Raw genomic sequence first — 21,884 nt, 5'->3', positions numbered from 1 at the left:
TCTCTCTCTCTCTCTCTCGACGTAAAACGAGAAATACTAAACAAAACAGGATGCTATTAGGTTTTTGCCGCGCGCCACTGAAGCCTCCGTGTGCCATGCCACGCCGTGCCGTGCCGTGCCGTCCGATGATCCTTCAGGCTACCAACGTATCACGGGGTTATTATTAACGCGCCGCGAGGATTCGACGGTACCCGCTCTCTCTCTCTCTCTCTCTCTCCCGATCGTCCGAGGGTTTCGCCGAAAAATCCATCTTGCGTAACGCGAGGGCGTTACGGCCGTGAGTTTAACGCGGGGGAAATAAGTTTCCGGCGGGGAGCGGATTTTATAGGCGCGATCCGGCGCCCCGCGCGAATTCCGTACGATCGAATTAACGGAACGCGCCGGTAATCCCGATTTATCCCTTCGGCCTGGCCCGGGCGTAGCGTAGCGCCACCGGATCTCGGGGGGAGGGGGAGGGGGAGGCTTTCGCGAGGGGATGACACGTCGCGCCGAAGGGGAACACGTTATCGGCGGCGATGCCGTTTATTTTTACGAGACGGCTCGGTCATATATTACGGTACTTTTTATATGGGTCTTATAAAAAAAATATACGAGGACCGGGAGTAGCAGTAACTAAAGTACGACGAGACGCGCGCGTCGTATTGGCCGCGACGCGACCGTCGTCCCTATAAAGCGCTTCCTATACGTCGCGAAACGAAACGCATAACGACGCGCCCTCATCCCGTCATCGAATCCCGCAAGTAATCCACCTCGAGTTTCAGACGAGCGTTCCCGATGCTCCGCGATACGATACACCGCCGCGAGTCTTTGTCTGCGCGTAAAGTACATTCTCGAATTCGAGGATTCCTGCGTCCATAAAAGAAAGCGGGAAAGAGAACGAGTCATCGGGGGCCTTTTTTACTCTTCAGTTTATCGAATATGTATTACATTCTTTGACTTAAAAAGAGATTACTCGGGGGGAAAGAGGGCAATTAGCAACCCATTTTGGGGCCCGCAATTAGTAGTCGAATTATTTGGAAAAATTTTGACCGCTTTTTTTATCGACGAAACTAATTGAGAGAATTGATTAGTATTACTTAAAAATCTTGGATATAGATAGAATAGCTAATTGCGATTTTTAGTTAGTACCCGGGGTAAAATTCGTAAACGATTAGAGTGTCACGAACAATCCAAATAATTCGATTACTAATTGTGGGCCCCAAAATGGGTTGCTGTCTTCTTTTTCTCAGAGCATCTCTCAAAGCCGAGTAGCAGCCAATGTCTCCAAAATAAAGGCAAAATGTACAAATACAAAGATTATTATTAATTGATCGAAAACGCCCATAGCGTCGTCCAGCGTTACACGCGCGCGTATCGGGCAAATATTAATTAAACGTCCCGTCGGCATCGAAACGTTACCGCGCGCAATCGCGTTACGATCGTGCGTTAAAGCGGGAAGAAAGTCGCCTGTAAACGAGCTTACGGCGACGACACCGTCCAGGTCCGGGCGATGTCATCGCCGCCGGCGGATGTGCGCCGGCCGTGCGATAAAAGCGCGGGGGAATAAAGCGCAAAATCGTCATTCGGGGTCCGGCTTGACCGTCGTCCCGGGTCGTTTCGGGACGAGCCGGATAATGGCCGGCGGCCTGCCGGCAGAGCGACGCGGCCGGGATTATTGCGGGGGTAACGTTAGAGTGTTAATACCGATTTTAATCGCTCGTCGTAAAGACGATGCGCGCGTGCAACTATAACGCACCGACCGGAGAGACTCGCGTTTGGCAATAAAGACGCTTTTATTAAATCCGCCCCGGCGGCGGCGGCGGCGGCGGCGGCGGCGGCTGCGCGTTTCCTCCGCCACCCTCGCGCTCGGCCGCGCGTTGCTTTACGGCCGCGCTCTTTCTATATCTTTATGAAGATCGTGACGTTTCAAAAGACAGCGGCGACGTCTTTGTCTCGATCGCTCGTCTTCGTCAGTCGGGAGCGAGCGCGTCGGCCGCCGCCGCCGCATTTTTCTCAATCACCGCGGACGGCGGGTTCGGCCTTGGTATCTAGACTTTGTAATCCGCTCAGGGAGGGCTTTCGTTTACCGGCCCGTCAACCAACTCCCGCCCGAGAAGATACCATTCGATACCGTACAATCTATCGATCTCCGTATTTCGTTTTTAATAGTTGACAATGGCAGCAGTTATCTGACGCGGCTCGCGGCTGATTTGTCAGCTACTGATCGTTCGGTAGCGGGAAATTTTACCTCGCACAGTCGAAAGAGCTGCTCGTTTTTAGCGTTTTTCTATATCTTTCATGAATTTCAAGAAACTCGTTTCGATTCAAATATTCGAAGCACACTTTATTACGTCGCAGAATTCAAATACGCCTTGTTGTAACACAATTAAAAGCATCTTACGCAACAAACGGCATACTAGATTTTGTCGACAAATTTACACAGTGAGTGAGAGGGAGGGAGAGAGAGAGAGAAAGCGAGGGAGGGAGAAGGAGCAGTAAATTGTCCCGTTTCGCCCTTCGTCGGATAAGCCGAGAGGAACAAGTCGAGGGTGCGCGTCTAATTCCGAAGCATGTTAGACTCTATGGACGCGGTGGCGGAAGAGCGCGAGAGATCGATAAATCGAGTGCCCGCTCGAAACGGTAAACAAAAGCTGAAAATAAGAAAGGAAGCCCTCGTTAAACCTCATTAAAACCGGGACAGTCATGCTCGAGGCGCCCCCTGAATCAATGCGGCGCACGGCGAGGAGACGGGGCCCTCGCGTTCCCGTAGCGAGAATCGGGAGCTTCGAAAATTCATGACTCGCTTCGAGATACGGTCCTCCGGCATCCCACAATGGACATCCATAATGACGACGTGGAATCAAGCGCGTTAGCGCGCGCTTTGATAAACCATTTGCCGGGGTGAAAGAAGAGACGCGACGTCGCGCCGACGAGTCGAGAGGCAACGAGACCCCTCGCGCGAATCTACGCTGAAACTCAATTCCCGGATAGACGTTTCGCGATCGTAATTGATAGATGATAACTGTAGGATATCGGTGCAATTGCGATATCTAAAATGCGATCGGTAATTCGAGTCGATTGATCTCGACGTGGCGCGCCGCACTCGTACACGCCATTAGTTTTCACGATCGGATAAGAGTCGAGTCGACTCTCCAGGGATATTCTTCAATTTAGTCGGTAAGCTACCCTTTAATGATCGCCGATAGCTAAGACGTAATAGTGGTATTCTCCGGGAGGGCGAGAACGTCCGACCTGACGCGCTCCTCGGTAGCTAACTAAACGGGTAATCGCGAGCCGCGTGCTTTTCACTTAAACCAAGTTGAGACTAACGCGATACCACGGGGGGCAGTGATGAAAAATCAAAAGAGCAGACACTCGTTTATTTTTCCCTTAAATTTCATCTCTCAAATTTCGACCTTATCACAGTTGCGATGTTTCATTAAAAAGCTGTCGATACTTTTATCATGCGTTTGCACCTGGACGGAGCGACATCGATGCCACGGTATGCTTAACAAAAAGAACAGTAGAATAAAAATAAAAGACAATAAAATTCATCAGGCTCTAATTAAAAGTCGCAATGCAGGGGGCAATAAGAGCCGGGCGCTAGATATAAGGCGCGGATGTAACAAATTTTATATGGTTTATTTGAAATCAACGACGTCGAACGTTTCGACCAACTCCTTCTCAATGGCGATCGCGTATGGAAAAATCTATCGTGTCAACATATTCTTGTGTGTTGTGGCGGCCGCAATTAGAGTATAAAAATAATGTCACAGTATAAAAAGAGAACTTGGCGATTACCAACTGCACGCCCATCGTTGTGCGCACGATTTCTTTCACCATCTCGCACAGTTGTGGAAGTCCAACAGCAGAAGCTCGCAACGCAACACAAAGCGTAGATTTAGTGTGACCAGCCGAATACTTATAGCGTGGTATCAGGCTCTGACGTGAAATTCGAAGGAATAAAGGACACAAGAGCCAAGACAGGATGTCTGAATGGTTATCATTTTTCAATTTACCGCGAAAAGTTTACCTCGGCCAAGGTTTGAACCTGGACCTTCCGCTCGCCAATTCGACCACCGAGGCACGTACAGGTATGAAAAAATACAAAATGGAAGACAACTCACAAGGCGGAACCTGTCGCATTTGTCTCGTTCTTATGACACGAGGAAAAGCAGCAGCTCAACGTTGGAGTACCGCTCGCCCGGAATGTATGAAATATCATTGTGCCGCGCGATCGAAGTTAAAGGCGAATAGATGGTCGATACTTTCCAATATCGGCGTATCGGTGACCCTAATCGGCGGATTCGCCACGCGCGCCGATAGCGGTGGGCGATTAATCGCCCGAGGGAACGGGTTTGTCGGAAATGAAATATCTGGGTAGAAAATCATGCCCGACCGTAAAGGATCGAGCGGTCTCTTCCTCATTTAAGATTGTAGGGGCACGTTGTCGCTACCTATAATACCGTAGCGGCGCGGCTCGTAGCCATTCACCGCCGGGGCTTCCTCCGATCTCGCTCGCGGCGGCGGCGGCGGCTCGGACCCCCCGATCGAAGGGGATTATTCGTCCATTATGGATTCGTGACTATATCGACGACTGTCCGGCGCGTCGATAAACATTCTTCAAATTTCCGCCGAAATCCTTTCCGACACGCGGCCGTGTGTTCCCGATCGCACCTGATTAACGTTACCTGAGCTTTTACGAATTTTACCCCGCGTAACTAAAATTAGCTATTCTATCTGTGTCCAAGATTTTTAAGTAATACCGAGGGGGAAACCGCTAACCGAAATCTTGCACACCACTAATGCCCAGTGGGCATTACTTTATCTTATTATCTTATTTTATTTTATTTATCTTGTGTTATCTTATTTTATCTGAGGGGGAAACCGCTGATCAAAATCGTGTACACCAATGCCCACTAATGCCTAGTGGGTATTACTGTATCTTATTATCTTATTTTATCTTACTTTATCCTTAAAGTGCTCCGGCAAGGCCTAAAAATGCCTAGTAATGCCCAGCGATGCCGCAAATCTGTACACCACAATGCCCTCAGCGGTTTCCCCCTCGAGTGATACTAATCAATTCTCTCAATTAGTTCTGTCGATATTCAGTAACGCAAAGATCATTTTCATTTAAGAGGCACTAACCGAAATGTTAAGTTGCTTAACTACAAAAAAACGGTCAAAATTTTTCCCAATAATTCGATTACTAATTGTGGGCCCCAAAATGGTTTGCTTAACTGTCTTTTTTTCCCCAGAGTGCCCGGCGATTGGAGTCCCACTTACTTTTTAATTACGTTTTCTACCCGCCAGGTGAGGACTTTTTCGATAACGAGCAATGCTTTTTACAATAACCTGGCGAGTGGTAAAAGAGAATGCGTCTTTAAACGTAAGTAATCGCCGAGGGAAAGTCCCTGGGACTCGATTCGTTGAATTCATTCGCGAGAGAAGCGCATGTGCGAAAATTCTGCTCTTACGGAAAAGTCGCGAGTTGATCGCGACTAGAGACAGGGACATAAATTTGACCTGTACATTCGCTGGAGTTGCGTAACTTTAATCTCACCAAGGTTCGTCGATAATTACGCGGTCGATTCGGGATTCAGCGCGCATTGACGATAGGAATTGACGCGATTATTTCTCAATCGTTCCACTTTTACCACCGAGCGAAACGTACGGCCGGTTCGCCGCTTCCCTACGGTGAGGACAGCCGGTCGAGATGAAGCAGGTATTTCGTGATTACGAGACCGTACAGTTGCGGTTTCCAATACGTATCCTTGAACCCGCCGTTGAGTGGCGTCGAACATAACTCGCATAATAACTCGCTACTTACGCGCCACTTTGGATCCGCGCGCGGCCAACGTCTCGGGGGATGCTGCCGTAGGAAATAATCACGAAGAAAGCCGTATTCCCCCGTGGACTCGGGATTCCCCGCTCGCGTGATACACTCCGCAGCGCGCCGTGTTTCACGCGAGAAACACCCGTGGCATCAACGCGCGATCGTCGTGTCAATAAAAATAATCGACTGTCCAGAACTCGCGGAGGATATTTGTCTGCGGTGGAGAACACATTTGTTCAGGCCGGCCGCGGCCGAACGGCGCGGGCGAGGTGTTCGGATAGAGAGGGGGGGGGGTAGGGGGGAGAGAGCGAGGGAGGGACAAGTTTGCCTTCGTCTCCCGGAGGAAATTACCGTGGATAGAGATGATGCTTGCAGGAGAATGCATTCCCTGATCGCGCGCGCACGCGATTGCACGCTAATGATATTATAAATCTGGATAAACTTGTTCTCGATAAATAATGACGATATCTTTACGACGCCCGGCGCGTCGTCAGCTTTTACGAATTTTCACTTTAACGCGCCGTTGCAGGGCACCAGAAGGGATCTTTAGTCTAAGGTACTCATAGTCGGATCTTATATTCAAGACCGTCTTAAGATCATCCTTGGATACGCCGTAGCCAATGAAATGTTCCATACGGAACTTCTAGATGAATTCAAGACGGTCTCGAATATAAGATCCGACTGTGAACATACCGGTCTGTGAGATTGAAAACATGATCTCAAGTTAATACAGGATTGGACGAAAAGCACTTTGCAGGAACGATCTTTAACCCTTTGAAGTATACCCTTTTTTGCGGCTTTTCAAGTCGCTGATTACGATTCTGGTGTCAGAATTGCAAAATTCAAATGCTGATTTTCAGACGCCATGCTGGATCCGCCATTGTGAATGTTGTAATTCTGACCTCATATGTATGTGTAATCACACCCTCAGAAAGGATTTCTGTTACCGAGACAAAAACTATTCTCGACGCATTTATATTTCTCACAACCTCGTTTAGTATAAAAATAAGACAATAGCAAAATAAAATCGATAATTCTTATTCTCCTCTGTCGAATTAAAAAAGATTGCCTTGCTATACTGAGACAAGAGTAACTCATATACTGCGTTTAGAATAAACTTTCTTTCCATCTTGCAACGCACGCAGTTGGCACCGCGATATTCGACAAAAGACGATTCATTTTACTCTAGATTTTAGAATTTTTTATTTAAGATTAAAATGTCCCCTTCTCTATAATAAATACGATTAGCGCTATATCGATCCTATTTCGTAATACATTGAAATGTAATAGCATTGGATCCGGAAATTTTTTCTGTGGGTGTAGCAATCTGAAAAACTTGCGAATACCGGGCTCCAGCTAAATCGATTGCAGTTTTTGCAATTTCGACTCCTTATATTAAATCCACCATCTTGCATTTTCAACTTTTCAAATATTGACTTCAGAAATTTTAAAAAGAAGAATTGTTTTCCCGTGCGTGCCTCAAAGGGTTGCGCTTTAGGGTTGCTGTAATCTTTTTAATTATGGACGATGGTCTTGTGTTTGTTTCTTTACGTTAATTCCCCCTCTGCCGATTAATGTTTCAACTATACTTTTACGTTACTCTAACACTCGCGAATTAATTGTTATTCGAAGATCGCGAGTGGCTGGGAGAATAAAATGTCTCTAGATGCCCCCGGCTTCTTCCACAAGAAACCGGAGGCGTCGATAGGCGTTTCTTGCCAGTGAAAGTACCAAAGATCTACGTCCACGATCTAAGGAATATGCGCGACGACATAGTCGGAAGGTTTAGTTAAACTCTGTCCAGTATAAAATTACAACTTAAAGTGTATCGTCTTGCAGCAACACGAGAGTCTAAACGCGCATTTAAGCGCCGGAATAATTAAGACGATTTTCAGATATCGTCGCCAACTTTTTCCCAAGTTTGCGCTTCTTATTCCAGCTGTTGTTGTCGCGCGACAAGAGATCGTAGCCTCGCAAAAGATTGACGAAATAATTTAAAAAAAAAAGACAAGAGTTGAAAAATTTGAAATAAACAATTTTAAATCGCACGAATTTTATGACTTGAGTTGGAGAACCAACCTGAGTTAAAAACGTTTCAAAATACGCTTCCATTCTACATGTTTTCCAAGGGCTGGTTTCACAAACGTCGATTAACTGCTCACCAAAGGTTAATTGACTCTCCGTCTCTTCTTGAATAATAAGACGGAAAAAGATTGGGAGTCGAGTGAACTCTGGTTAACAGTTAACCGAAGGTTAATTGATCCTCCGTCTCCCCTTAAGTAATAAGGTGGAAAAAGATAGGGACTCGACTGGACTCTGGTTAACCGGTCAACCGACGTTTGTGAAACTGGCCCTAAATATTTTTACGACTTAGATTAGCCAGGGCTTAGCAATCGCCATCTTCGTAAGCGTCGCCGATTAAAAGGAGGCAAAAGTTGACAGTTAAAAATAACTTTTCGACGATTCGGAGTTCTGTGACTTGCGTTCAAGGGTCAAGCTTGGTGTAAAATGTTGTTCCGCTCTGCACTGGAACATTCCAAGTCTTTCGACGACTCAGATTAAGCCCAGTCCCATGGCGGCGATCGTGCCACGCGTTTTCACGCCGCAACAGCATACGACGGGGGTTAAATAGGAAACCTCTCGCCGTCCCGGTTTGTTTAGCTGATAAAAGATACGTGGCAACTTTGACTCACCACCAGTTGGCTTCCGCGCCGCTTTGCCACGCGACGATCAGCAAAGACACAAGCAGGTAACTCATTGACATGACGAGCGTACGTTGCGGCGATCCCGTGTAGATTCTCCTTCTTTCTCTCTTTTTCCCCCGTCAACTCGACCGTCGAATCCTCGAAGTCGAATCTCCTCGTAAAGGCGCGAAGGAGCGGAGAGATTGCGTTGGCCCGTTGTTACCTTCTCAGCCCCGCATTCTTACATGCGCCGCCGACGACCGTCCATGTTTTGCATGGTTTTTTCCGCGAACGCGATACGCGAACGTCGGGCCGTGCGATCCGACCGTAGATCGCGCGCGAACGAGAAGGAGCGAGAAGGGAGGCGGAACGCGGCGAGGATCCGAGCGATCTCGGAGCGCGCGGCCGGAGCGGATCGACACCCCGCGCGTTACCCGCGTCCTTCCTCGCGGCGCGCCGTGCTCGTAAAGACTGCGGACGAAAGTTCGGCTCCAACGTCTGGTCCCCTCGTCTCGCCTTACATGTTTCCGGCGACCGCGACGCAATCGAATAACGGAGCGCGAATCGGCCGTAAATCGCGCCGCGCGCCGAAAAGTCTGGGAATCCTACGAGCCCCCCCCCTGGGGAATTTTTATCGGCGGAACCTCGGCGCTGGCGAAAAAATGTGCGAGACGAGAGCAGCCGTCGTCGTCGTCGTCGTAGTCGCGCACGATGATCGCAACCGGAGCCGACACGGGCGAGACGACGCTCCGTGCACGTTCGCGTACGGACTGTGGCCGGTAGTCACGAGGAAAAGGGCAACGGGGCTCACACGGTGGGCGGAGTCGCCGCTCGTTCGCGGCACGCCGATTGGCCGCGTCGCCGAAGAGCCTCCGAGGCTCCACTCGCGCTAATTAAGCATTTCGGCGCACCGACGACGGGACGGTGCGAGCGCGTACGCTCGCTCGCTCGCGATTCGTTCCTCGGCTCGCGCTTGTCTCACCGAATCCGACTTAACGGCGTAGACCCTGTTGTCGTCCCTGTCCCTGTCCCTGCGTCGCGCCGCCAGCGCGTTTACGTCGCTGCCACGAGATGGGAGACCATCGGATATTTGGCCCGCGGTGGATTTCCAATTGCTCGTAGACACCGGACCGCGGTCTCATTTCCCGAATCGAACGAGAGAGAGTTCGCTTTTTTAGTAAGTAACACAGTGGCTCGTGCGATAAAACTCAGAGGTACCCTACACGGTATGGTTACACCACGTGTCTAATTAGTCCCAGTCTACAATAGATGGTTCAAGCCCCAAGCTTTAAGAAATTGGCCAATCACGGTCAAGTATGAATAGAAAACGCGACTGTGATTAGTCAATTTCTTAAGGCATAGGCCCGGTTTCACCAACGCGAGTTAATCTAATCGGTCGGTTAACTTAACAGGGTGCCAACAGCCGAACATAAAACTGATACCAAGAAAATAGATTAATAAAGAAGTTTTATGTTGGCACCCTGTTAAGTTAACCGACCGATTAGATTAACTCGCGTTGGTGAAACCGGGCCTTAGGGTTTAAATCTCTATTGTAGACTGGGACTTAGGGTTAGAACAGCCCCAATAAATAGTAATATTTCGGACAGCTATACCTGCGGTTGTCATACGCTTTGTGCAGCAAACTTGTAGCGAATTCGGTTACTTGCACCGAGTGCACACTAAGGCCTGTTTATAGTCGGCTCTTATATTTAACTTTGTCTTAAACACATGTTCAAAGAGTATTTAGTCGAAAAATGATCCGCGTAAATGTTGTGCAGACCATTTTTCTGGATAAGAAGTACCGCAAGATGTACTTAAGATGATCTTTAAATATAAGAATTCACTGGAAACAAGGCTTAGTGTGCACTCAGTGCGCACTAGTGCAACCAACCGAACACGCTATTAGTGAATGCTGCAACGCAAAACTATGTAGATGCCCCCCCCCCCCCGCTATTTATACGGCGACATTTGAATTTTAGTTATTTTTGCCTTAGCCGGTCCTTCCGCGTGGACAGGGCTGTGGTGACAGTTTTGTTTGATTTTTACTTTTTAAAATTAATATTTAATACAGTTGTTAATTCGCTAACCTTTTGTCTTAAAAACCTTTGTGTCTTACAATTGCTATAAAAGTTTTGCAAAAAGGTACTCTCTGAAAGTCAATCAGTGGATTGTCACTGAAAACAGTTGGAGGGTATTATTATTTTTATGAATGTTACCCTGCACGGAAAGAGAAGCGTAGCTGCCGTATGTTGAAAACTGCACGTGGCCACTAAATGTCAGTCGTAAAATACGGACAGCTGATATTTAGTTGTGACAGCTAAAGAAGCTTAGGTGCGACAGCAAACCGTTTGCTGTGCTTTAGAAATTTATGGTTACGGCAGCAAAATGTGTTTAGCAAAATAATTGGCTGTGCGGTAGCGAAAATTTTCTTTTCAGCGTGTAAACTTGAAATCCACTACGAACCCTACTTGATAAACTTATAAGTCAAATCGTATCAAGAGTTGAAGAGTTAAAAGCTACCGCTACTCGTGTCCGTTTACGCACTAGCGTGTCCTTGTAAGCATGACAACCCAGCAAAGAAGGTGACGTCAAAATGACGCGAAATCTCGAATTATGAAATGAATCTTTTTTTCCCTGGAGGAGTTGAAAGAGAATTCGCTTTTATGTCATCAATTCTGAGCTCTTTCTCGAATAAGATTTCTTTTTACACTCTATAAAAATTTACACTAAAAAGGAATTCTCTTGAAGTTTATTTTGATTGTGCTACTTCTTAACGAATTTAAAAAGTGAATTCTTTTTGAGTTCATAACGATCACCCGTGCTATTGGGATAGTTGATCATTTTTAGACTATTAAAGAAACAAAGACTACGCTGTGCTCTTCTGTTTAATGATGACGGAGAAAGTTTATGAACTAAATGATTAATAATGTAGAAAATCATGTGGCTGACAAATGATTTTGTTTCTGAGAAAATAGGTAATGATATAAAAATTTCGATCCGCTATTTATCATTTTCGACCGAAGGACATTATTCGCAGACGCGAAAAGTTCATGTCTCTACTCGGTAAATTATAAACGCGAAAGTAGCATTGAACGTAATCGGTGGATGCATAAATTTATTTAAATGGTAGAAAGGACAAATGCGAGAGAGTAATTAAATAATTAACTTCGTATTGCTCGAATTATTCTTTACGGATTTAAGAAAAGTTCGGTGTATAACTAAATGTTACATAAAACTGCACTTTTGAAAACGAAGTGGACTTTTATATTGTAACTTTAACGTTACATTTATTTATGCAAAGTTATACCGTACTCAGCGCGTACGTTGTGTTATCCATAAAATGAGTTACATATTGATATAATTATAACAGCGAAATTATTCTCGTCATTACAATAATGGAAATGAAAGATTTTCCTTGACGGACCAATCGTTTCGTTATTTCCCAGTCACGAATAGCATTGTTTAATCAATACTGATATCGTAAATATCTATCGTTATCCAAACCGAAGGTATTTCAATGCACTTCGCTTTCTTCATACACAAACCTAAACTCGTGTTTAAATAACAATTATATCAAATGTCACATCACCGAATTGTACATAACAATCGTTTAAAATTGAAAAAATTTTGAAACCACCGAATTATATATAATTGTAAGTATTTTATATGATCAAGATTAATTTGAATAATCAACTTCGGCGATAAATATTAATTCAAATCAAGGTCGCTATTTTTCGAATTGTAAGTTTTAATTTTATCACGCGCTCGATAAAGATTAACGATTTCTAATCTGTGATTTCTTCTACGCATCTCGAGCTACGCTCGCGTTGTGTGTAACGCATAATTTGTAACATTACCGTGGAAATGAAACCTCGATAGGTACTCAAGTAGAACGAGAGATCATGACGACATCAAAGTAACATTGAAGTGACGTTGATATAATTGTCAAGTGATGAATAAAGTCATTATGACATCATCATGATGTCATATTACGAGATTTGTGTTCCACCACTTTTAGTCTCAATGCTATTAAGATATAGATATGCAAATTTTATCCGTTATTACATGTGGTAAGCATAAAGATAATTTCTGCATTAGACTCGGATTTACCAAAATTATTCCACTTTTCATTTATATAACAGCAAATTACAAGTTACGAAACAAAGCGACGCATATGCCATTGCGATAATCGAGAGAGCGTACTGGTGTATGTTACGATGTATTTTTTTGAAACGCGATAATATTTAATCTGGCGTACGGAAAGTGAAAATCACATTTCATGTTATTTTTAAACAAAAATATACAAACAATTAAAGGTCCTGTGTTTTCTCGCTACAATAACATAACGGAATTCATTTATATTTTAATATTTACTTATCAACGGAAATATTTATGTAATTTATTTATTGAACTTACTAATTGAAACCGTTAAAATAAACTCGAACACAAAAGCTCTCTGGAAAATTTAAAAGTTTAGGAAAGTAAAGATTAAACTAAATGAACATTTATTTTGGCTGTCGTGGAATAACGTAGAAAAATCATTTCGTTACCACTGTATGTTTTTTCATACAAATTCTAATAACTTTGTAACATTTCTCGTTAATATTTATGTCAAATTTTTCCATAAATTAGCTATTTAGAAAAATATGCTTCCTGCGTCTTATACATTTTGGTGATAACATTTTTGTTTCTTGTTTTTGTTAAAAAAGTGAAATACAGCTAGTAGAAACAGGCACCTATTTGACATTTCTGGTCCATGTTTTTATCGAGAAAAAAGCCTATTGGCATTTTTTTGGCAAGCCTGTTTGCCAATTTTTGCCTCTTAATATATTACGAGGCTAACGCTGCCATCTGTGGAGCTGATAGAGAAATTTATACGAGCAACAGTAGATAAGGGTTTGAAAAGCATTTGATTACAAGCCACAATAATGATAAATTATTAAAGTGAAAATTGAGATAAATTACAAATAATTCAAAGTATAAATGGGGCCATCTTTTTCCCGCAAACAACACCGACGTATAAATCACAAAAGTTTATTATATTTCTTTCAGAATTATATATTATGTAATATATATTCATATACATATATTACACAATATTTCGATGCCAGTAACAATATTAATTTTACATTGCATTTCGTTAAGCGTAATAGAGTGTGTTTTTGTTTCGGAAAAACTGCCATTACCTCTGATCGCAAAAAGGAATATATACCACTCTAAATACGATATTTTAACTAAATAACAAAATCATCTTAAAAATGATATATATATATGTATATACATTTAACAGAGCAGAAAATTATCTCTCTGACGACAGAAGTGCTTTGGCAATATGAGCTATAATGTGTCATATACGCATCAATTTATACTCAAGGCACTGTCACTGCACGACAAATTCCGACGTTGACATTGACAACATGTGTGTGACAAACCACAATGATCTTAATTCGACAGCTAATTGAAGAAGTAATTTGATGTTTCAACTGAAAAAGTTAGGACAAACAGGGGCATATCACATTCGTTGTTGAAAATATCTTGCGTGGTCATACAGTCGCGAATTCCGCTTGCCGTTGCGATGGATTGTGATACAAGCCGGCCATCGCTTCCTGCAACGCTCGTAGGCACGCGACGTGTGCTCTGAATCCACCCGCTCTCTCCATCTGACATTCGTTACGTATGTGCGAGACGTATCCGCGAGCTTGAAGCTCTCGCCAGTTAGGCGGCGACGGGCCTTCCACCTGCTGCCGGATAGGCGTGTAAGTGTAGAGAGGCCCCTCTTCTATCTTTGGCACCGAGTAGTTCTGATTTCCCTGATTACCAAATTTAATTCCCGTGCTGAACTGAGTCGCCCTAACGGTGGCGGCTTGGGCAGCTTTCGCCTCCTTCTTCTGGGCCTGTATCGCGGTAGTGAACGACTCGACGATATTTTTCGCATTCGCGTCGGAGAACATCAGCTCGTCGATCAGCGCTTCCTTCTCGCGAATCTTTTTCTTCTTCGCCTCGACCTCCTCCTTGACAAACTCTATCCTCCTTTCCTCCTCCTTCTGTCTCTCCAATTCTATCATCTCCTCCAGTTCATACTCGTTTCTGCCAAGCTTCAGTTTACTCTTCGCTATTTGCTCCTTGTTGTCCTTTTTATACTGCTCTATCTTCTTGTTCATCTCAATTGTGTCGATATTATTGGCCAGGTTGTATATTATCGTCTCGATTTCCTCTAAATAATCGTTGTACTCCCTTAATGTGGCAAAGTCCTCCTCCTTCTTATTAAAATCCCGTAGGATACGCTTCCTTATATTCACTTCCTTCTCCACCATAGAATCCTCGAACATTTGAATCCTAAAGTTCGTTCGCCTCAGTGGAATCTTGCATTCTGGACAGGACCCGGAGCCTGAATAGTCGTAAGAAACAAACACGTTAGTGAAAGAATCGCAATCTCCTCCGTCAAATTAAATATGACAAATAGAGTCGACCTTTCAAAAAGAGCAGGTCCACGCAGCTCTCGCACAATGTGTGGCCGCAGACGTTCACCATCATCTTCAGTGATGGATTCCGGTACTTGGTGGTCTTACACCGCGGGCACGCTTGATCGTCCATCTTCGGGGGAGAAAAAAACCCAGGTAAAACATGTACATTGAACGAGGGACGTCTCCTAGCTTAGAAGCCCAGTCTAGCTCTTTGCGCCCAGAAACATTTTATTTTGTAGCCAATAGACACGTTTCAAAAATTCGTGCGCGTTGATAAACTGCATATCATACATTGCGCAATCGTGCATTGTCGGCGAATTTTTTTAATATATTGACTTGCCTGTACAAAGTAGAATGTTTCTCGTGAGAAACACATTGTAGATTAGGCTCGAGCCGTATCTACAATGTGCCCTCCGCGTCTGGAAACATTCCATCTTGTAGTCAATAAATACGTTTAAAAAATTGGTGTACGTTGATTAATTGTAAGCTGTACATTGCATAATCGTGGATTGTCGACAAACCTTCCGAGCGTTTCGATTTGTTTGTATAGAATAAGAATGTTTCTAGATGCAGAAGGCACACTGTAGATTAGGTTTCAGAATAGGTTATCGCGCAAACGCGATAAATCGCAACTCACCGTTGTCGACGCTGTCGTTTCTCGCACGGAAATATGAATTAAAGCAAGCGGTCGGCACAGTCAACTGCCACCTGCGAACTACCTGACGTTACGTTCTAACATCGTACTCGGACAACGTTGCTCACGGCCGCGCGCGCGAACCACGCCACACTGGCAACATAACCTGCACAACCTGAAGCTGCTTCTCTCGAACGCTATCGAACCCCGACTATCGATAGGTTGGCATCGAGTAATGCAACTTTAATTTTGAAGGAAATTAAATTTCTCGAAAACAAATTTCGTTGCGCAAACACTTGTTTTCCGTTCTCTTGAAATTGTACATTTTCCGCTTTGTTTGCTCTCCGTTTGGTGAACGCGCTTGCCTTTGTCAATTATGCAACAGACGGCGATTGAATTGTGAGAAAGTACGAACTTAATAAACGGGGCGGCTGTTAATCAGCTAACAATATAACTGGCCGTCCCGAATAGAATTTACGAAAATTAACGGTGCTATAAAAAATTAATTTAGTTTTCGTTAATAAATTTGTTTTTCAGGTCCTTGTTTATTGTTTAAATTTTCTTAAGCAAACATAATTTTAACTGGCTTTATTACTGTATTATACTTTAATTTACACATTTCTGTTTTATTGTACATATTTTATGTTTATTATGTGTATTCTATTAATTTTATTTCAAAAAGCTGCAGTATAGGTTTTTAATATGTTTCACTGAATTTAGGTCAAACCCTAAAGTAAATTTATCATATATATTTAAGATAAATATTTCAAAATAAAATATAATATTACATTTATAGTATAATATTAAATGTTCGTTCGACCGATTACTTTCGCAAAGTCGTATCTCGATTCTACGCGATTTTCGGGATTTCTGCTTAAATACTCATTTAGGATCAGAACGAGCGTTTGAACAGAAACCATAGTAGCACAATATATTGGCGCAACAATGGGAAATAATGTACATCTAGTATTCCCAATATTATAAGATGGACGCCTTCTCTTATGTAGCAAAATATCGGTCTAATATTGTATCAATATTAGACCAATATTCTTATTACATTGTTAAATATTAGCCAATGCGCTTCCAATATAAATGTAATATTATATAATTATTATCGTGCAATATTTACATTTATTCCATAGCCAATATTGACTTTACGTTGGACAATATCGGCCAATGCACTGTGCTACTGGGGAAACTGGAAATTGTGTAAAATCGAAATACGACCTCGCGAAAGGGATCAGTCGATATGTTCCCAAATGGCGCAGGTAATTATTTTATCAGCTCAAGAAGAATTCACGTTTTCAAATTCCTTATGAATTAACGTAATCCGCTAAAAATGAATTCAAAAGAATTCCTTTCCGGTAGCTCAAAAAAATTACAGACAAGTATACCTTTTGATTTCTTATGGAAGTAAATTAAGGTTGTTCTAGATACAAAGAATTCCTTCTGTCTCCGAAAAAGAGCTCAGAATTGGTGACATCTTTTACGAAAAAAAGTAACGAAATAATTACTGGAAAATTACTGTATATCAGTAATTGAATCATTAGACTTTACTAATTTTTTTACGCAATACGCACAGTAATTTTCCACTAATCATTTTATTGCTTTTCCGTAAGGGATAAAAAGCGAATTATTTTTTAACACTTACACCCTCAGAAAGGATTTCTGTTATCCAGACAAAAAATTTTCTCGACGCATTTATATTTCTCACAACCTCATTTAGTGTAAAAATAAGACAATATCAAAATAAAATCAATAATTCTTATTCTCCTCTGTCGAATTAAGAAAGATTGACTTACTACATTGAGACAAGAGTAACTTATATAAACGTAAATTTATATATTCTCGCGTTTAGAATAAATTTTCCCTCAATCTTACAACGCACGCAGTTGGCACCGCGATATTCGACAAAAGACGATACGCACTATCATTTTATTCTAGATTTTAGAATTGTTCATTCAAGATTAAAATATTCCTTTCACTATAATAAATATTATTGGCGCTATATCGATCCTATAATACATTGAAGTGTAATAGCATTGGATCCGGAAAATTTTTTCTGTGGGTGCAGAAAGGATTTTTGTTACCGAGAGAAAAAATATTCTCGACGCATTTATATTTTTCACAGCTTCATTTAGTATAAAAATACGACAATTTCAAAATAAAATCAATAATTCTTATTCTCCTCTGTCGAATTAAGAAAGACTGACTTACTACATTGAGACAAGAGTAACTAATTAAAACGTAAGTTTATATATTCTCGCGTTTAGAATAAATTTTCCCTCAATCTTACAACGCACGAAATTCAACAAAAGACGATACGTACTATTATTTTATTCTAGATTGTAGAAGTTGCCATTTAAGATTAAAATGATCCTTTCTCTATAATAAATATGATTGGCGCTATATCGATCCTATTTTATGATACATTCAAGTGTGATGGCATTGGATCCGGAAATTTTTTTTCTGTGGGTGTAAGAGTCCTTTTAGAACAGAAGTGGGGTGGAAGAAGAGTCATTTGATAAAATTTGGGAACTTAAAAAGAATTCGTTTCAGATTCTTTCCGTATCTGGGTATACGTACATAAATTATAACTATTGTCAATTAAAATGAATAAATATGCGCGCGTGTGCGTGCGTGTGCGTGAAATTGAAAACTTGTCGGTGTACGCGGAGCGGATTTTTGCTACATATATAAAACATTAAAATTTGTAACAGTAGATTACACGTTCTTGAATTTATGAGCTCCGTATGATTACGTAATTTACGTCAGTAAGTAAAGAGAAAATGAAAAATAGTGCGCTCGTTCTCCCGTGCAAATTCACCGTGCGTCTCCTGCCTGTGATCTGCAGGAACCCGACGTGTGCGTTCATTTTTAAAACAGGAGTTGCGAAATTACGGCTACTCGGCTCTTTTGTTTCTCCCTTTACATTCGTCCTGTGGTTCCGTAACAATTGTTAAACATTCGTCGTTTTAGATTGCGAGCCAAGCGGGGGGGGGGGGGTAGGAGAGCGAAAAAAAACGAAACCGCGAGGAACGGAGGGAACGTTCAACAGACACGCTTAATGAGCACGGATCTCGCCGACGGTTCCGCAAACTTGCAGCGCGCAATCGAATTTATTAACCCATTTATCAGTTCGCCTGCTGAACGGGCATTTGTTTATCGAACATTTTGTCCGTTCGAGCTGGCCGAAGGTCTCGCCGCGATACTTTGCGCGCCGCAAAGTAGAACGGCGGGAATCTGTCGCAAAGTGAGTCGCCGGCGAGAAAAAAGACGAAGCTAATAAGCTAATAAGCCGATTAACCGTCAAAGGGCGGAATATTACCGCGATGCGGCGTGCGAGCGAGGGGCCGCGGGGGGATCCCCCGGTGGCAGGCGACGCTGGAAAATTCATGGCCTAAACACGGGGCGCGCGGAAAAAGTGAAAGCAAAACGAGCAGGCGCGAAACGCGGCCAAATGGCGCATCGGTCAGAAATGCGGAGCTTTGGCTGTCGCGAGGGCTTCCCGACGCCTTCGATTCGTCGAGGGTGAAGCACGACTCGGCGAGAAAAGGGATGGGGCGACATGAGATATTCCGTTTGTGAATTGTCGGTATATCCGCTTCGCAGGGGGGAACCGGGGGGCGCGAATATCGATGGGGCGCTCGCGAATATTATACGTATCGCAATTATTATCGTTCTTAATATTTTAGGTAATTGGATTCGCAAAAGTTTCCATTAATTACCGTGGCAAGTTCGTGTTCATTAAACAGCGAAGAATTATGAAGAAGCCGTTACGCGAAAGTTAATTAACAGCTAATAAGATAGACTTTAGATTAATTCGCAATGGGGGAAAAACATAAAAATACGCTGGAACTCGCAAAGACGATCGAACTGGGAAAAAGTGCGAGGCGCACTCTCTGAAAGTCAATCGGCGAATTAATTATCGTTGAAAACAGTCACTGATTTGCAGTTGTAAATGTACTACCGAAAATTGCAGTCGTGTAGAGGAAAGTCCTCTACACATGAGATAGAATTCGTCGAAAGTGTAATCGTTGCGAAAAAAAAGATTTGCGATTGTATCTGGACGTTGATCTCGCGTTTCTCGTTGATCTCACATTTGAGATAGTACACAGTTGGAAAATTTGTTTTCTTGCTAAAAAAAATATTCCGGTTAAAATCTTTGTGTTTTATGTTTAACACGTTCATGTGTTAATTTAACATTTTACTCTTGTGTTAATTAATCTCAAATGTAAAATTATTAGAATAATTGAAAATAAATGTTAAAACAACGCAATGTGTACTTATTTTTTAATTTTGCACAATACATATGTTCTCTGTTATTCGTAACAAGATTTATCTGTTAAAATTTACAGAATAAAATGTTGATTTTGTTCCATGTAACATAAGCGAGCGTGATTTCGAACCGTCATTTGACTTGTTACATCCGTGAAATGTAAAAAATACATTTTGTAAAATTCATTTTGTCATTAAAAATATGTTAATTTTACACACAATTTATTTCAAATTATTTTGAAATCTGCACTTGTTTTGTGTTAAAATATTAGCAGAGTATTAGTGCGACCATTTAACATATCCATATTGTGCAAAATTAACACAATAATTTGTGTCGAAATTCAACACAAATTTTTCAACTCTGTAGATTTTCACCGTCCAGATACAATCGCAAATCTTTTTTCGCAACGACTATATATAAAACGACTAAACGGATTTCACTCCAAGGGCAACAAATTCGCGGTGAAACAGACGACGCCTAATTAACTTGGCGGAAACTCCGCTGTCTCATATTAGGAGCCTATTTCATAATCGGGGAGTTTCCTCTGCTTGTAACTGTAAATCGGCGACTATTCATTGATAATCCACCGATTGACTTTTAAAGAGACGATATCTCGCCCTCCCGTGTAATACATAATGTTCCGCGCAACGGGGAAGATTTTTTTTTTGTCAACGCTTCACCTTCGACAGCAACTTCCACGCGCACACTCTCTCTCTATCTCTCCCGATATTTTCAATTCTTTCGGGAATGTCCGATGACATTTCTCGAAGGCACGAAATTCCCCGATAGAAATAACAAAAGAGCGGCAAGAGGGCTCGCAGCGGGCAGCGCACGTTATTTAAATTGTTCCATTCGACGCCGGCGTCCCGACGCTCTCCCACTGTTTATAAAACGGCGTGTAACAGCGCGAGAACAACACGCGCGACATGTATGCAGAGGCGTGCAATTTCCATACGTTCTCAGATATTCCCGGAACCGGCAAACCCCGAACTCGACAAGACGCGATCGCGGGGAGGGGGTGGGTGGGAGGGGTAGGATACAACGGGAAGAGTAGGGGGGGGGGAAAAAACACGGATGAATCTTATCCACTGCCAAGTTTAATCGGCGCCGTGGTATCTCGCGGGGGCGGCATTCGATTCCCGGATTCCCGGCTAGGGATGCTGCGTGGTGCGAGGAGCGAGAGCGAGAGAGAGAGAGACAGAGGGACAGAGGGAGGAAGAGGAACGGGGAAAAGGAAGGGAAGGAGAGCGGGAGTGTGCGCGACGGCGACGTCGACGACGACGACGATGACGACGACGACGGCGACGACGACGACGACGGCGACGGCGAGGACGATAAAACGAAGAGAGATACACGCTTGCGCCAGGGATATCACCCTCGTCTACTCGCACAGTGCGCCCTCCCCGCCCCCCTCCCCCCGTCCCTCGCCGGGGTGCGAGGGGACGAGGGCGCGGGGCGTGTGCGAGGATAGATGGCAGGGCGTCTCTCCCGGGCCGCGCGCAGGGCCGCGCAAAGCCGCGTTGCACGCACTGTCAGTCCTCCTCAGTTTCGCTCGGCTGTCCGTGCAACGGGGTTGCAGCCCCTCGGCAGGCCGATCCCGATCAACGTCGTCGCGCGCGCGAGAAGGGAGAGGACGTGCTCTGCCGCGCGTGTCGATCGTCGCCGCGCGCGCGACCGGCCGCTCTCGATCGGCGCCGCGACGCGCCGCGACGCGACGCGCCGCGAGACACGCCTGCCGCCGACAGGAAGCGGGATCGCGGCGCGGTTTCCACGGCGACGTGTCCCCCGCGGAGAGACGGGGGACGGGAAACCGATCTCCGGTCTTTCGCGCCGGCAAAACAGCCGGGATGGAACGTGCGAGGGGGAGACGGTGAAGATCGCTCCGGGTTTCGCATCTCCGGGATACGGCGCGCGCGGCGAGTGACTCGGGCCGCGCGCGAGTATAAGACGCCTCTCGCCGGCCGAGGGTGAGACGGTGGATCCGGAGGGATGCACGTATCACGCCCCG

The 21,884-nt window shown here is 44.0% G+C and overlaps 2 protein-coding genes across 4 annotated transcripts in view; both read right to left on the bottom strand.

The window, feature by feature from the left end:
* The window catches only part of LOC105565123 (protein Wnt-1-like), a 47,940-nt gene extending 38,809 nt beyond the window's left edge, over nucleotides 1-9,131 (bottom strand). Inside the window, exon 1 of the mRNA XM_012018059.1 lies at nucleotides 8,509-9,131. Coding sequence (XP_011873449.1) covers nucleotides 8,509-8,579 — 71 coding nt within the window. The 5' untranslated portion in view covers nucleotides 8,580-9,131. The remainder of the gene's footprint in view (nucleotides 1-8,508) is intronic.
* Nucleotides 9,132-11,740: 2,609 nt separating this feature from the next.
* LOC105565124 (CDK-activating kinase assembly factor MAT1) overlaps nucleotides 11,741-21,884 on the bottom strand; it is a 30,828-nt gene continuing 20,684 nt past the window's right edge. For 2 of the 3 annotated variants that reach the window (XM_012018063.1, XM_012018062.1), the window contains exons 2-3: nucleotides 14,970-15,093; nucleotides 11,741-14,887 (exon numbers count right to left, since the gene is read on the bottom strand). In XM_012018063.1, coding sequence (XP_011873453.1) covers nucleotides 14,043-14,887; nucleotides 14,970-15,093 — 969 coding nt within the window. In that variant the 3' untranslated portion in view covers nucleotides 11,741-14,042. Of the gene's footprint in view, nucleotides 14,888-14,969; nucleotides 15,094-15,600; nucleotides 15,983-21,884 lie in introns of those variants that run through there. The other variant, XM_012018060.1, reaches the window with a different exon arrangement.

The sequence above is a fragment of the Vollenhovia emeryi genome, unplaced genomic scaffold, assembly GCF_000949405.1.
Source record: "Vollenhovia emeryi isolate VEMERY1.0 unplaced genomic scaffold, V.emery_V1.0 DF939155.1, whole genome shotgun sequence".
Classification (NCBI taxonomy): domain Eukaryota; kingdom Metazoa; phylum Arthropoda; class Insecta; order Hymenoptera; family Formicidae; genus Vollenhovia; species Vollenhovia emeryi.
This window is presented reverse-complemented; position numbering and strand designations above follow the sequence as displayed.